This window comes from Oncorhynchus mykiss, chromosome 30 (assembly GCF_057628025.1).
Source record: "Oncorhynchus mykiss isolate SJ-2025 chromosome 30, ASM5762802v1, whole genome shotgun sequence".
NCBI lineage: Eukaryota > Metazoa > Chordata > Actinopteri > Salmoniformes > Salmonidae > Oncorhynchus > Oncorhynchus mykiss.
Genome location: NC_143051.1, coordinates 8,483,676 through 8,501,484, shown reverse-complemented (window position 1 = coordinate 8,501,484; position 17,809 = coordinate 8,483,676). Strand labels below are relative to the sequence as shown.

Below are 17,809 nucleotides of genomic sequence, written 5' to 3'. Positions count from 1 at the left end.
TCCAGGAACAGGGTTGGAGTTAAAACCTACAGGATGGTCTCTCTCCAGGAACAGGGTTGGAGTTAAAACCTACAGGATGGTAACTCTCCAAGAACAGGGCTGGAATGAAAAACTTACAGGATGGTAACTCTCCAGGAACGGGGTTGGAGTTAAAACCTACAGGATGGTAACTCTCCAGGAACAGGGTTGGAGTGAAAACCTACAGGATGGTCTCTCTCCAGGAACAGGGTTGGAGTTAAAACCTACAGCAGGGTCTCTCTCCAGGAACAGGGTTGGAGTTAAAACCTACAGGATGGTAACTCTCCAGGAACAGGGTTGGAGTGAAAACCTGCAGGATGGTAACTCTCCAGGAACATGGTTGGAGTGAAAACCTACAGGATGGTAGGTCTCCAGGAACATGATTGGGCAGCCCTGCTCTATAGAGAACACTACTTTTGACCAGAGCCCTATGGGGTTCCATTCTGGATGCAGCTATGGAGATGACATGCCTCAGTGCTGTAGAACCTAGAGGGTTATTGGATTCCTTCTTAGAACCATCTGTACTGGACCATCTTTGGCAGAGCTTCCCCTAGCCTCCCTTGGCAACCGCAGCAGAGGATAGAGATACAGAGGGGGGTGGGATAGTAACATGTTATATGTGATGTAGTATAGAATCACTGCCTCTGGCCTTACATTTAGAGAGAGAGAGAGAGAGAGAGAGAGAGAGAGAGAGAGAGAGAGAGAGAGAGAGAGAGAGAGAGAGAGGTTTGTTTAAAACGGTCTCCAGAATGTCTAATCAGCTTTGCAGCAAAACGTCAGTTAAATGTACTGGGCGCTAAAGGTGCATGACTCTCAAAACTCTACAGAACACTATCATGTGTTTGCTTGTTATTCTTCTGACAGTGCAATTAATATTATTTACATTTCAGTCTGATTTGAACATTTACAAGTGACTCGCCAGTTGTTCGACATCTATAGCTTATTAAGAGAAGGAGATGCTACTTAAGTAAAGGAATGAATGTGGGTAGTTGGAGGATGAGACACACGACTTTCTAACCAGCAAGAAGCATGGATTTTCCCAGGAGAGATGGGAACGCAGAGAGATATACCTCAACCAGACAGAGAGATATACATCAACCAGACAGAGAGATATACATCAACCAGACAGCGAGATATGCATCAACCAGACAGAGAGATATACATCAAGCAGACAGAGATATACATCAAGCAGACAGAGATATACATCAAGCAGACAGAGAGATATATCAAGCAGACAGAGAGAGGTGGTAAGGATGTAAGGATGAATCCATGTAGTGGGAGGGAGGGAGGGAGGGAGGGAGGGAGGGAGGGAGGGAGGGAGGGAGGGAGGGAGGGAGGGAGGGAGGGAGGGAGGGAGACAAAGAAATGGTCCATTATATCGCTACGTTACATTTGGTAAATGCCTTTTGCTAAATTGAATGTTTTTATTGATTGGCATGTGGAAGGACGTGATAGAGTAGATCAGAAAGGGAAGAAAAAAGATTTGAGAAAGGATGAGAGGGCTACATCTGAAGGAAATAGATACAATACAAAACACACATAGAAAGAGCAAGGAGGAGGGAGAGATTACAAATGGAGAAGTGCAGAGGAATGAGAGAATCCATCTACTTTGATAATTACTTGACATTTGTAATTAAAATATTTGCATCTAGCTAGAAGAGCGTAGAGATGCAGCACAGTGGTAGTGAGAGAGCGAGAGAGAGAGAGAGAGAGACAGACAGAGAGAGAGAGAGAGAGACAGAGCGAGAGAGAGAGCGAGAGAGAGACAACAGCTCTTGTTAAAGGCCCAGTGCAGTCAAAAACATGATTTTTCTGTGTTTTATATGCTGTACAGTTCCACACTATGAGGGTGGAATAATACTGGGAAATTGGGAAAATTATGATAACACCCTTTTAGTGTAAGAGCTGTTTGAAAAGACCACCTGAAATGTCAGCCTGTTTTGGTGGGATGGAGTTATGACCTGCCTGGTGGTAAATTAGTTAGTAGAACAATAAGAAACAGTTGGCCACTCTAACAATGGCTGCAGTCCAACTTCTAAGTAGACAGCCCTTGGCAATAAACCCTCAGGCCTTGAAATGCGCTTTACATCGTCATATTGGCGTGTATCTTAAATGTCCCTTGACCAAGCGAGAGAGAGAGTGATGGTCGGAGAGGCAACTTTCTTGGTGGAAAATCTTGAAATTGAAATAATTTTTTTTAAATAATTTTTGTTGCCAAATACACAAAAAAAACTCCAGAATTCTATGTCAAAATCAAAAAATATTTTTGATTGAATTTAATCACCTTGTTATTAAGACATTATCCTTAGTAAATTACAATAAGATAAACATCTTCCTGAATCATTTTATGAGTGAATACAATTGCACTAGAATTGCCATATTTTTTAACTTATTTTTTTGTATTTATTTTTGTAATGTTATTTATATATATACCCAAAAAGGGTTAAACAAATCTAAATACATTTTATATTTGAAATTCTTCAAAGTAGCCACCCTTTGCCTTGGTGACAGCTTTGCACACTCTTGGCATTCTCTCAACCAGCTTCATGAGGTAGTCACCTGGAATGCATTTCCATTAACAGGTGTGCCTTGTTAAAAGTTAATTTGTGAAATGTCTTTCCTTCTTAATGCGTTTGAACCAATCGGTTGTGTTGTGACAAGGTAGTGTTGGTATACAGAATATTGCCCTATTTGGTAAAAGACCAAGTCCATATTATGGCAAGAACAGCTCAAATGAGCAAAGAGAAATGACAGTCCATTATTACTTTAAGGACACAAAGGTCAGTCAATACAAAACATTTCAAGAACTTTAAAAGTTTCTTCAAGTGCAGTCGCAGAAACCATCAACGTCTATGATGAAACTGGCTCTCATGAGGACTAACACATTGCGTGGGCCAAGAAACACAAGCAATAGACTGGTGGAAATCTGTCCTTTGGTCTGATGAGTCCAAATTTGAGATTTCTGGTTCCAACCGCCGTGTCTTTGTGAGACGCAGAATAGGTGAACGGATGATCTCCGCATGTGTGGTTCCCACCGTGAAGCATGGAGGAGGAGGTGTGATGGTGCTTTGCTGGTGACACTGTCAGTAATTTATTTAGAATTTAAGGCACACTTAACCAGCATGGCTACCACAGCATTCTGCAGCGATACGCCATCCCATCTGATTTGCGCTTAGAGGGACTATCATTTGTTTTTCAACACCTCCAGGCTGTGTCAGGGCTATTAGACCAAGAAGGAGAGTGATGGAGTGCTGCATCAGATGACCTGGCCTCAACAGTCACCCGACCTCCACCCATTTGAGATGGTTCGGGATGAGTTGGACCACAGAGTGAAGAAAAAGCAGCCAACAAGTGCTCAGCATATGTGGGAACTCCTTCAAGACGGTTGGAAAAGCATTCCCCATGAAGCTGGTTGATAGAATGCCAAGAGTGTGCAAAGCTGTCATCTACTTTTAAGCATCTCAAATATAAAATATATGTTGATTTGTTTAACACTTTTTTGGTTTCTACATGATTCCAAACTTTTGACTGGTACTGTATATACACTTTGTGTGTATTTAGTAATTTCTTGTTTACACCTGTGTTTTGTTTTGTTAGACATGTTTGATGTAGGGATGGATGGAGTTTTAAAAAATGTAAAAAATAAACAATTATAAAAAAAAATGATATAAGAAAGAGTTCCAAACCTCTCTGCCAATAACAGGTCGTTTTCTGTTTTCTCCTCCCCACTCAGACCCAGACAGTCCTAAAGAAATTATTGCTTGACCATTTTAATTGAAAACAATCACAGTAAGTGAATTGCTACCCAGATAAAAACGGCGCATTGGACCTTTAAAGTTTACAATAAAAAATGAAGTATTATAGTGTGTAGTTGGCTGAGGAAAGAAAAGGGAGAGAACGGTAATTGAGAAGCTCTGTTAAGGGATTGCAAATTCAAAGTGGTTTGTGAAACGGAGAAGGATAGAGCAAAACAACCAACCAACTACCCCCTCCCTCCACTCTCTCTCTCTCTCTCTCTCTCTCTCTCTCTCTCTCTCTCTCGCTCTACCTCCCTCTGTGCTACGTAAACCTGGACCACTGTAATTATTTCCCTCTCTCTGCTGCAGTCGACGGAAAAAAAAATAACGCTTGGACCTTGTTCACTTTAACACTTACGTTTAACCCGAAACTGCTGTGACCGTTTATTGTGTTGTTTTTAACCGCTGAAGGGTAACCGGGTTCGACTCTTGCTATCTGCTTACCTGTCGTTTAAAATTCCATCATTCAAATTCCGAGTTGACAACACGCGCCTCGTTAACGGGCAGGAATAGACAACTGTGGCATGTTTATGTATTGCGGCGGTTGATCCTACATAACATGCGCACTACCTAGCGTGCCGTTTTAATTAAATCATAGTGCAATATCTTCCGGGAGAGCAGTGAGTATGTAGGGAATTGGATAGGGCAAGGACAGATGAGTATTTAAAACGAGCACGGTTGAACAGTGTAGGTTACCGTCGGATGTATTCATATTTCTCTCTAAATTATTTCTAATATTTTCTCTCAACATTTCTCTATCTAATTCCCGAGACTTTGCGGCCGGGCGCTCTCAGTGATATCATCTTTTCCAGAACCTTGGACAGCGGAAATACTAACACAAAGAATGGTCGCAGGATACAAATCATTTTCTACCACTGCCAGGTTTTCTGGTGGCTATTCATATCGAGCGAGCAAGTTCAATTAAGAGACTTCCAACCTGCATGTATCGTTAATTGACCTTATCTGTCTGTTAATTTCAAATGAACTTACTATCAGCCGGGTACTGATTACGCTAAACGTGTAACTGCAAGGGGATATCTACCTGTAAATGATATCCAACTGTATTTACTAATAGGCTACTGTGGATCTGGGTCGTATTATTGTCCGGAGACCAACACATGTTGAGTTCAAAGAGAGGAATAATAATTTAGAGACAGAAAAACAGCCTTTTGTGTAGGATCCTCAGACTGAATAGTAACATTTATTTAGTGACGAAAACGACGTTACCCTTCAGTAAGAACTAGTGTTGAGATAGATTGGCTATTTTATGAGGAATATAAATAGTTTATTTTGTCACGAGAAAAAACACACACTTACAAGAGTTCTTGACGCAGCAACAGCAGAACAATATCAGAGGAGAATAGTCACCAAGACAATTCTCAACCATCAGCGGCATACTACATTTTCTGACACTCTAAAACTTCCACCATGGCGGTGTCCTGTCAAAGTCTACCCGGTGGTCGACGCAAGACATTGCTGTTCGCCTCGCTGACTTTACTCTTCTCTTGGTCCTGCCCGGCTCTAGGCAAGAAGAAGCTCTACATCGGTGCCCTCTTCCCGATGAGCGGAGGCTGGCCCGGGGGCCAAGCATGCCTCCCTTCCGCTCAGATGGCCCTCGACTTGGTGAACAAGAGAACGGATATACTGCCGGAGTACGAACTTGAACTGATCCACTACGATAGCATGGTGAGTAGCCTAGGCTAACCTAACCGCAAAATAAGTGCTTTGACTGCATGATTTCTGCGTAAACATCAATTTATCCCATCCAAAGTGTCTGAATTACGTGGTTTATGGTTACATTAATAATTCAGACTGGATCGTTATTCATATTAGATCAACATTTGAATCATAATGGCTTGTTTTTACTGCAACTTTGTTTTGCTTATATTTGCATAATATGAATACCAAATCTATGTCATGCCTGCCGTAATTTGGATAATAAGTTGTCCTTTGTGAATTCTTTAATTTCCTCAGTTGTTTTTAATGAGCTCCAATAGACTGTGTTTCTTTGATTCATGTTCTCTAAGAGGCAGGGCAGACTTAGTGAGTTGGAGGCCCCAGGTCGAGGCTAGTAAATGTGTTAACTTAGGTACATTTTCTGTTCAAATTCAATCTTCTTAATTGTTTTTTTTTATCTAACCCACTCTCATAGAGCCTCATTGCTACAGCTTACAGTAATTGAAATTAAACTCATTTTTGCAGTCATATATTCACAGGAACTCTGTCAGGGTGGAATAGACCAACTCTGTCAGGGTGGAATAGACCAACTCTGTCAGAGTGGAATAGACCAACTCTGTCAGGGTGGAATAGACCAACTCTGTCAGGGTGGAATAGACCAACTCTGTCAGGGTGGAATAGTCCAACTCTGTCTGGGTGGAATAGACCAACTCTGTCAGGGTGGAATAGTCCAACTCTGTCATGGTGGAATAGACCAACTCTGTCAGGGTGGAATAGACCAACTCTGTCAGAGTGGAATAGACCAACTCTGTCAGGGTGGAATAGACCAACTCTGTCAGGGTAGGATAGTCCAACTCTGTCTGGGTGGAATAGACCACCTCTGTCAGGGTGGAATAGACCAACTCTGTCTGGGTGGAATAGACCAACTCTGTCAGGGTGGAATAGACCAACTCTGTCAGGGTGGGATAGTCCAACTCTGTCTGGGTGGAATAGACCAACTCTGTCAGGGTGGAATAGACCAACTCTGTCAGAGTGGAATAGACCAACTCTGTCAGGGTGGAATAGACCAACTCTGTCAGAGTGGAATAGACCAACTCTGTTTGGGTGGAATAGACCAACTCTGTCAGGGTGGAATAGTCCAACTCTGTCAGGGTGGAATAGTCCAACTTCGTCAGGGTGGAATAGACCAATTCTGTCAGGGTGGAATAGACCAACTCTGTCAGGGTGGAATATACCAACTCTGTCAGGGTGGAATAGACCAACTGTCTGGGTGGAATAGACCAACTCTGTCTGGGTGGAATAGACCACCTCTGTCAGGGTGGAATAGTCCGACTCTGTCAGGGTGGAATAGTCCAACTCTGTCAGGGTGGAATAGTCCAACTCTGTCAGGGTGGAATAGTCCAACTCTGTCTGGGTGGAATAGTCCAACTTCGTCAGGGTGGAATAGACCAACTCTGTCAGGGTGGAATAGACCAACTCTGTCAGGGTGGAATATACCAACTCTGTCAGGGTGGAATAGACCAACTCTGTCTGGGTGGAATAGACCAACTCTGTCAGGGTGGAATAGTCCAACTCTGTCAGGGTGGAATAGTCCAACTTTGTCGGGGTGGAATAGTCCAACTCTGTCAGGGTGGAATAGTCCAACTCTGTCAGGGTGGAATAGTCCAACTCTGTCAGGGTGGAATAGTCCAACTCCGTCAGGGTGGAATAGACCTACTCTGTCAGGGAGGAATAGTCCAACTCTGTCAGGGTGGAATAGACCAACTCTGTCAGGGTGAAATAGACCAACTCTGTCTGGGTGGAATAGTCCAACTCTGTCTCGGGGGAATAGACCAACTCTGTCAGGGTGGAATAGACCAACTCTGTCACGGTGGAATAGACCAACTCTGTCTGGGTGGAATAGTCCAACTCCGTCAGGGTGGAATAGACCAACTCTGTTAGGCTGGAATAGTCCAACACTGTCAGGGTGGAATAGACCAACTCTGTCAGGGTGGAATAGACCAACTCTGTCAGGGTTGAATAGTCCAACTCTGTCAGGGTGGAATAGTCCAACTCTGTCAGAGGGGAATAGACCAGCTCTGTCAGGGTGGAATATACCAACTCTGTCAGGGTGGAATAGACCAACTCTGTCAGGGGGGAATAGACCAACTCTGTCAGGGTGGAATAGACCAACTCTGTCAGGGGGGAATAGACCAACTCTGTCAGGGTGGAATAGTCCAACTCTGTCAGGGTGGAATAGACCAAATATGTCAGGGTGGAATAGTCCAACTCTGTCTGCGTGGAATAGTCCAACTCTGTCTGGGTGGAACAGTCCAACTCTGTCTGGGTGGAACAGTCCAACTCTGTCAGGGTGGAATAGACCAACTCTGTCAGGGTGGAATAGACCAACTCTGTCAGAGTGGAATAGACCAACTCTGTCAGGGTGGAATAGACCAACTCTGTCAGGGTGGAATAGACCAACTCTGTCAGCGTGGAATAGTCCAACTCTGTCAGGGTGGAATAGACCAACTCTGTCAGGGTGGAATAGACCAACTCTGTCAGGGTGGAATAGACCAACTCTGTCAGAGTGGAATAGACCAACTCTGTCAGGGTGGAATAGACCAACTCTGTCAGGGTGGAATAGACCAACTCTGTCAGGGTGGAATAGTCCAACTCTGTCAGGGTGGAATAGACCAACTCTGTCAGGGTGGAATAGTCCAACTCTGTCATGGTTGAATAGACCAACTCTGTCAGAGTGGAATAGACCAACTCTGTCAGGGTGGAATAGACCAACTCTGTCAGCGTGGAATAGTCCAACTCTGTCAGGGTGGAATAGACCAACTCTGTCAGGGTGGAATAGACCAACTCTGTCAGAGTGGAATAGACCAACTCTGTCAGGGTGGAATAGACCAACTCTGTCAGGGTGGAATAGACCAACTCTGTCAGGGTGGAATAGTCCAACTCTGTCAGGGTGGAATAGACCAACTCTGTCAGGGTGGAATAGTCCAACTCTGTCATGGTTGAATAGACCAACTCTGTCAGAGTGGAATAGACCAACTCTGTCAGGGTGGAATAGACCAACTCTGTCAGGGTGGGATAGTCCAACTCTGTCTGGGTGGAATAGACCACCTCTGTCAGGGTGGAATAGACCAACTATGTCTGGGTGGAATAGACCAACTCTGTCAGGGTGGAATAGACCAACTCTGTCAGGGTGGGATAGTCCAACTCTGTCTGGGTGGAATAGACCAACTCTGTCAGGGTGGAATAGACCAACTCTGTCAGAGTGGAATAGACCAACTCTGTCAGGGTGGAATAGACCAACTCTGTTTGGGTGGAATAGACCAACTCTGTCAGGGTGGAATAGTCCAACTCTGTCAGGGTGGAATAGTCCAACTTCGTCAGGGTGGAATAGACCAATTCTGTCAGGGTGGAATAGACCAACTGTCTGGGTGGAATAGACCAACTCTGTCTGGGTGGAATAGACCACCTCTGTCAGGGTGGAATAGTCCAACTCTGTCAGGGTGGAATAGTCCAACTCTGTCAGGGTGGAATAGACCAACTCTGTCAGGGTGGAATAGACCAACTCTGTCAGTGTGGAATAGTCCAACTCTGTCAGGGTGGAATAGTCCAACTCTGTCAGGGTGGAATAGTCCAACTCTGTCAGGGTGGAATAGTCCAACTTTGTCAGGGTGGAATAGACCAACTCTGTCAGGGTGGAATAGACCAACTCTGTCAGGGTGGAATATACCAACTCTGTCAGGGTGGAATAGACCAACTCTGTCTGGGTGGAATAGACCAACTCTGTCTGCGTGGAATAGACCACCTCTGTCAGGGTGGAATAGTCCAACTCTGTCAGGGTGGAATAGTCCAACTCTGTCAGGGTGGAATAGTCCAACTCTGTCAGGGTGGAATAGTCCAACTCTGTCGGGGTGGAATAGTCCAACTCTGTCAGGGTGGAATTGTCCAACTCTGTCAGGGTGGAATAGTCCAACTCTGTCAGGGTGGAATAGTCCAACTCCGTCAGGGTGGAATAGACCAACTCTGTCAGGGAGGAATAGTCTAAATCTGTCAGGGTGGAATAGACCAACTCTGTCAGGGTGAAATAGACCAACTCTGTCTGGATGGAATAGTCCAACTCTGTCTCGGTGGAATAGACCAACTCTGTCAGGGTGGAATAGACCAACTCTGTCACGGTGGAATAGACCAACTCTGTTAGGCTGGAATAGTCCAACACTGTCAGGGTGGAATAGACCAACTCTGTCAGAGTGGAATAGACCAACTCTGTCAGGGTTGAATAGTCCAACTCTGTCAGGGTGGAATAGTCCAACTCTGTCAGGGTGGAGTAGACCAACTCTGTCAGGGTGGAATAGTCCAACTCTGTCAGCGTGGAATAGTCCAACTCTGTCAGGGTGGAATAGTGCAACTCTGTCTGCGTGGAATAGACCAACTCTGTCAGGGTGGAATAGACCAACTCTGTCAGGGTGGAATAGACCAACTCTGTCAGGGTGGAATAGACCAACTCTGTCAGAGTGGAATAGACCAACTCTGTCAGGGTGGAATAGACCAACTCTGTCAGGGTGGAATAGACCAACTCTGTCAGGGTGGAATAGTCCAACTCTGTCAGGGTGGAATAGACCAACTCTGTCAGGGTGGAATAGTCCAACTCTGTCATGGTTGAATAGACCAACTCTGTCAGAGTGGAATAGACCAACTCTGTCAGGGTGGAATAGACCAACTCTGTCAGCGTGGAATAGTCCAACTCTGTCAGGGTGGAATAGACCAACTCTGTCAGGGTGGAATAGACCAACTCTGTCAGAGTGGAATAGACCAACTCTGTCAGGGTGGAATAGACCAACTCTGTCAGGGTGGAATAGACCAACTCTGTCAGGGTGGCATAGTCCAACTCTGTCAGGGTGGAATAGACCAACTCTGTCAGGGTGGAATAGTCCAACTCTGTCATGGTTGAATAGACCAACTCTGTCAGAGTGGAATAGACCAACTCTGTCAGGGTGGAATAGACCAACTCTGTCAGGGTGGGATAGTCCAACTCTGTCTGGGTGGAATAGACCACCTCTGTCAGGGTGGAATAGACCAACTCTGTCTGGGTGGAATAGACCAACTCTGTCAGGGTGGAATAGACCAACTCTGTCAGGGTGGGATAGTCCAACTCTGTCTGGGTGGAATAGACCAACTCTGTCAGGGTGGAATAGACCAACTCTGTCAGAGTGGAATAGACCAACTCTGTCAGGGTGGAATAGACCAACTCTGTCAGAGTGGAATAGACCAACTCTGTTTGGGTGGAATAGACCAACTCTGTCAGGGTGGAATAGTCCAACTCTGTCAGGGTGGAATAGTCCAACTTCGTCAGGGTGGAATAGACCAATTCTGTCAGGGTGGAATAGACCAACTCTGTCAGGGTGGAATATACCAACTCTGTCAGGGTGGAATAGACCAACTGTCTGGGTGGAATAGACCAACTCTGTCTGGGTGGAATAGACCACCTCTGTCAGGGTGGAATAGTCCAACTCTGTCAGGGTGGAATAGTCCAACTCTGTCAGGGTGGAATAGACCAACTCTGTCAGGGTGGAATAGACCAACTCTGTCAGTGTGGAATAGTCCAACTCTGTCAGGGTGGAATAGTCCAACTCTGTCAGGGTGGAATAGTCCAACTCTGTCAGGGTGGAATAGTCCAACTTTGTCAGGGTGGAATAGACCAACTCTGTCAGGGTGGAATAGACCAACTCTGTCAGGGTGGAATATACCAACTCTGTCAGGGTGGAATAGACCAACTCTGTCTGGGTGGAATAGACCAACTCTGTCTGCGTGGAATAGACCACCTCTGTCAGGGTGGAATAGTCCAACTCTGTCAGGGTGGAATAGTCCAACTCTGTCAGGGTGGAATAGTCCAACTCTGTCGGGGTGGAATAGTCCAACTTTGTCGGGGTGGAATAGTCCAACTCTGTCAGGGTGGAATTGTCCAACTCTGTCAGGGTGGAATAGTCCAACTCTGTCAGGGTGGAATAGTCCAACTCCGTCAGGGTGGAATAGACCAACTCTGTCAGGGAGGAATAGTCTAACTCTGTCAGGGTGGAATAGACCAACTCTGTCAGGGTGAAATAGACCAACTCTGTCTGGATGGAATAGTCCAACTCTGTCTCGGTGGAATAGACCAACTCTGTCAGGGTGGAATAGACCAACTCTGTCACGGTGGAATAGACCAACTCTGTTAGGCTGGAATAGTCCAACACTGTCAGGGTGGAATAGACCAACTCTGTCAGGGTGGAATAGACCAACTCTGTCAGGGTTGAATAGTCCAACTCTGTCAGGGTGGAATAGTCCAACTCTGTCAGGGTGGAGTAGACCAACTCTGTCAGGGTGGAATAGTCCAACTCTGTCAGCGTGGAATAGTCCAACTCTGTCAGGGTGGAATAGTCCAACTCTGTCTGCGTGGAATAGACCAACTCTGTCAGGGTGGAATAGTCCAACTCTGTCAGCGTGGAATAGTCCAACTCTGTCAGGGTGGAATAGACCAACTCTGTCTGGGTGAAATAGACCAACGATGTCTGGGTGGAATAGTCCAACTTTGTATGAGTGGAATAGACCAACTCTGTCACGGTGGAATAGACCAACTCTGTCACGGTGGAATAGACCAACTCTGTCTGGGTGGAATAGACCAACTCTGTCAGGGTGGAATAGACCAACTCTGTTAGGCTGGAATAGTCCAACTCTGTCAAGGTGGAATAGACCAACTCTGTCAGGGTGGAATAGTCCAACTCTGTCAGGGTGGAATAGTCCAACTCTGTCAGGGTGGAATAGTCCAACTCTGTCAGGGTGGAATAGACCAACTCTGTCAGGGTGGAATAGACCAACTCTGTCTGGGTGGAATAGACCAACTCTGTCAGGGTGGAATAGACCAACTCTGTCAGGGTGGGATAGTCCAACTCTGTCTGGGTGGAATAGACAAACTCTGTCAGGGTGGAATAGACCAACTCTGTCAGAGTGGAATAGACCAACTCTGTCAGGGTGGAATAGACCAACTCTGTCAGAGTGGAATAGACCAACTCTGTTTGGGTGGAATAGACCAACTCTGTCAGGGTGGAATAGTCCAACTCTGTCAGGGTGGAATAGTCCAACTTCGTCAGGGTGGAATAGACCAATTCTATCAGGGTGGAATAGACCAACTCTGTCAGGGTGGAATATACCAACTCTGTCAGGGTGGAATAGACCAACTGTCTGGGTGGAATAGACCAACTCTGTCTGGGTGGAATAGTCCAACTCTGTCAGGGTGGAATAGTCCAACTCTGTCAGGGTGGAATAGTCCAACTCTGTCAGGGTGGGATAGTCCAACTCTGTCAGGGTGGAATATACCAACTCTGTCAGGGTGGAATAGACCAACTGTCTGGGTGGAATAGACCAACTCTGTCAGGGTGGAATAGACCAACTCTGTCAGGGTGGAATAGACCAACTCTGTCAGGGTGGAATAGTCCAACTCTGTCAGGGGGGAATAGTCCAACTCTGTCAGGGTAGAATAGACCAACTCTGTCAGGGTGGAATAGTCCAACTCTGTCAGGGTGGAATAGTCCAACTCTGTCAGGGTAGAATAGACCAACTCTGTCAGGGTGGAATAGTCCAACTCTGTCATGGTGGAATAGTCCAACTCTGTCTGGGTGGAATAGTCCAACTCTGTCAGGGTGGAATAGACCAACTCTGTCTGTGTGTAATATACCAACTCTGTCAGGGTGGAATAGTCCAACTCTGTCAGGGTGGAATAGTCCAACTCTGTCAGGGTGGAATAGTCCAACTCTGTCAGGGTGGAATAGACCACCTCTGTCAGGGTGGAATAGTCCAACTCTGTCAGGGTGGAATAGACTAACTGTCAGGGTGGAATAGTCCAACTCTGTCTGGGTGGAATAGTCCAACTGTCTGGGTGGAATAGACCAACTCTGTCAGGGTGGAATAGACCAACTCTGTCAGGGTGGAATAGACCAACTCTGTCAGGGTGGAATAGTCCAACTCTGTCAGGGGGGAATAGTCCAACTCTGTCAGGGTAGAATAGACCAACTCTGTCAGGGTGGAATAGTCCAACTCTGTCAGGGTGGAATAGTCCAACTCTGTCAGGGTGGAATATTCCAACTCTGTCAGGGTGGAATATTCCAACTCTGTCAGGGTGGAATAGTCCAACTCTGTCAGGGTGGAATAGTCCAACTCTGTCAGGGTGGAATAGACCAACTCTGTCTGTGTGTAATATACCAACTCTGTCAGGGTGGAATAGTCCAACTCTGTCAGGGTGGAATAGTCCAACTCTGTCAGGGTGGAATAGACCACCTCTGTCAGGGTGGAATAGTCCAACTCTGTCAGGGTGGAATAGACTAACTGTCAGGGTGGAATAGTCCAACTCTGTCTGGGTGGAATAGTCCAACTGTCTGGGTGGAATAGTAAAACTCTGTCAGGGTGGAATAGTCCAACTCTGTCTGGGTGGAATAGTCCAACTCTGTCTGGGTGGAATAGTCTCTCTCTCTCGCTCTCTCTCTCTTTCTCTCTCTCTACCATTCCGCCTCTTCCTCCCACCTGCGTCCCTCTTCCCCTTCACGGGGGAGAGATGCCAACACACGACCACACTCACAGTCTGTTAATAGTTATATGCACTGTGACTGGCTGGTACTCCTAAGAGCATTGCTCTGATTGGTTGAAACTGCCCTGCATCGGAACCTTACTTCAAAAGACTGGGGGGGGCGGGTGTAGAAAAAGGAAGGAGGGGGGGTGGTTAGCGATTGGCATGACAACAGTAACCAAGACAACCACAGTTCAAACAAACAAAGAACTACAGACTTCTCACCAAGAAAAGGGAAAGATTGTGCACTTGAACTGAGAAACAGATGGACGGTGAGATGATGTGAGCCCGTTCGTTGTGGGAGACTCCTATTGAGTGTTCAGTGTAGTTAGCCAAATGGAAGAAATGCCTTTTGGTCAGGTTAGTCTTCCATCATAGGCACTTACAAAGTGTCTTCCCGGTTGGCTGCATGATGAGGAGTAGTTGACCCCCCCCCCCCCCCGTGGAACTGAGCTCTAATGGATCTAGCGACTGATTAAGGATTCAACACCACAGGCAGCGACACTGCTAATCACGTGACAAAGTGCCTGTTTCTGCCTCTCAAATGGCTCCCTATTTCCTATATAGTGCACGATGTACTGTATGGCTCATGGTGTAAAGTTAGTGTACTATATAGGGACTAGGGTGCCATTTGGGAGACAGCCCGTGTCATCATCAGGAGGCAAATCAACCAGGAAATATTTCTTCCTTCTCGCTAGCGAACATGGTTATTCCCCAAACCTTATGCTGGAACTTTACAAATGCCCATTAAATATCCACCCAGGCCCTATGTTCAATAAAGTTGAAGACACATCCCCAGTGTGTGTGTGTGAGGAGGAGGAGGAGGAGGAGGAGGGGGGGGGGGGGGGGGGGGGTGTGTGGATGGGGATGGGGGTCTTGATTTCCCCAAAGTGTCAGGGTTAGATCAGTGAGAACACTCCCCATGACTATAGCTCCGGATTAGTGTCGCTTTTGAATTACACGGATATTTATTTGATTTGGTTGGTTAGTTTTAGGGAGCAATAGCAATGAGGAATACAATCATGTCTAAAGGCTACATTTATTTCTAAGTGTAGGGTGGATGGAATTGTATTTCTAAATTGTAAGTTGGAGTTTTATTTTTGTGAGTACAGGATTGATGGGTTTACGCTCCACACTAGGCCTGCATAACCTTAATCATAACACCTCTACCATCTCTTGCGCTCGCTCGCTCGCTCGCTCGCTCACCCTCACCCACACACACACATACTAGGCCTCCATTACCTTTACTAGACTAGGTGCTGCTGTATAGCTGCACAGCTGTTTTACAGCCTCCTGACCAGTCCTGACCAGTTCTGACCAGTTCTGCTATTTTGAGTGCTTTGTTTTAATACTGAACTTTACTTGTCTGTAAATAATGTTTCCTATGACCGAAAATAGCTTCTGGACATTAGAACATCGTTCACTAACCTCCATTTGGATGAACATGTTAATTAATCTGAGGCGCAGGACGTACTGCTCACCACGGACCAGGCCCTAATCCTTGAGACACGGAAAATAAAAAGGCGGCATACGAGAGGCCGACGTGCGGGCACCCTGACGAAACTACATCGGTGAGTACTTCAAGTGCCTCTAACCTCCGAACGTGCAGTCACTGGAGAACAAATTGGACGAGCTCCGTTCGAGACTATCCTATCCAACGGGACCCGAAGAACTGTAATATCCTGTTTCTCCAAGTCGTGGTTGAACAAGGACATGGGTCATATACATCTAGCTGGTTTTTCTATGCATCGACAGTACAGAACGGAAGCATCGGGGAATCTCAAGGGGGGTGGTGTGTGTCTTTTTCTGTCTGATCTCTAATATTAACAAAGTATTGAGGTTCTACTCGCCTTAGTTAGAATACCTCATAATAAGCTGTAGACGATGCTATTTACCAAGAGAGTTTTCATCTATATTTTTCTTAGCTGTCTATTTACCAACACAAACCGATGCTGGCACTAAGACCACACTCAACAAGGTGTATAGGGCCCTAAGAAAACAAGAAGATATTTAACCAGAGGCGTCACTCCTAGTGGCCGGTGCCTATAATGCAGGAAAACGGAAATCTGTTTTAACACATTTTTACCAGCATGTTGCGTGTGCAACTAGAGGCGAAAACACTCTAGATCTTTACTCCACACAGAAAGGCACACTAAGCTCTCCCTCGCCTTCCATTTGTAAAATCTGACCATGACTCTTTCCTGCTGATAGAGTGACTGCGCGTACATATCCTAACCAGAAACCATGGATTACATGCCGTGGATTACTAAACTCTCCCTAACTTTCCATTTAGCAAATCTGACCATAACTCCATCCTCCTAACTCCTGTTTACAAGAAAAAAAAACTCCAACAGGAAGTACCAGTGACACGCTCAATACGGAAGTGGTCTGATGAAGCGGATGCTAAGCTACAGGACTCTTTTGCTAGCACAGACTGGAATATGTTCCGGGATCTATCCTATGGAATTGAGGAGTTTACCACATCAATCACCGGCTTCATTAATAAGTGCATCGACTACATTGTACACACAGTGACTGTATGGTACATACATATTCCAACCAGAAGCCATGGATTTACAGGCAACATCTGCATGGAGCTAAAGGCTAGATCTACCAATTTCAATAAGCGTGACCCTAATCTGGACGCTGATAAGAAATCCTGCTACGCCCTCCAACAAACCATCAAACAGGAAAAGCACCAACACAGGACTAATATCGAATCCTACTATAACGGCTCCAATGCTTATTGAATGTTGCAGGGCTTGCAAACTATCACGGTTACAAAGGGAAACCTAGACACAAGCTGCCTAGTGACCGGGAGCCTACCAGATGAGCTAAATACCTTCTATGCTCGCTTCGAGGCAATCAAAACTGAACCATTCATTAGTGCACCAGCTGTTCTGGACGACTGTGGGATCACACTCTCCGTAGCCGATGTGAGTCAGACCTTTAAACAGGTTAACATTCACAAGGTCACAGGGCCAGACTGATTACCAGGACGTGTACTCAGAGCATGCGCTGACCAGTGTCTTCACTGACATTTTCTACCCTCTTCCTGACCCATTATGTAATGCCTATATGTTTCAAGCAGACCACCATAGTCCCTGTGCACAAGAATGTTAAGGTAGCCTGTCTAAATGACTATCGCCCCATAGCACTCACATCTGTAGGTATAAAATGTTTTAAAAGACTGGTCATGGCTTACATCGACACCAGCATACCGTCCCCACGGATCCACAGATTATGCAATCTCTATTGCACTTTCCCAGCTGGACAAGAGGAACACCTATGTGAGAATGCTGTTCATTGACAGCTCAGCATATTGCCCTCCAAGCTCATCACTAAGTTAAGGACCCTGGGACTGAACACCTCCCTTTGCAACTGGATCCTGGACAGGTGGACAGATCCCCAGGATCCTGGACAGACCCCCAGGTGGTGAGTGTAGACAACAGCACATCCGCCACGCTGACCCTTAACACGGGGGCCCCTCAGGGGTGTGTGCTTAGTCCCCTCCTGTACTCCCTGTTCACCCACAACTGTGAGGCCGCACCTGACTCCAAAACCAGCATTAAGTTTGCAGACAACAAGATGGTGATAGGCCTGATCACCAACGACGATGAGATAGCCAATAGGGAGGAGGTTAGAGACCTGGCAGTGTGGCGCCAGAACAACTTTTCCCTCAACGTCAGCAAGACAAAGGAGCTGATCATGGACTACAGGAAATGGA

At 46.1% G+C, this 17,809-nt stretch overlaps 1 protein-coding gene across 1 annotated transcript in view; it reads left to right on the top strand.

The window, feature by feature from the left end:
• Positions 1 to 17,809, top strand: part of LOC110487865 (gamma-aminobutyric acid type B receptor subunit 1) — a 198,377-nt gene that overhangs the window by 58,139 nt on the left and 122,429 nt on the right. Inside the window, exon 6 of the mRNA XM_090227436.1 lies at positions 5,341 to 5,501. Coding sequence (XP_090083562.1) covers positions 5,341 to 5,501 — 161 coding nt within the window. The remainder of the gene's footprint in view (positions 1 to 5,340; positions 5,502 to 17,809) is intronic.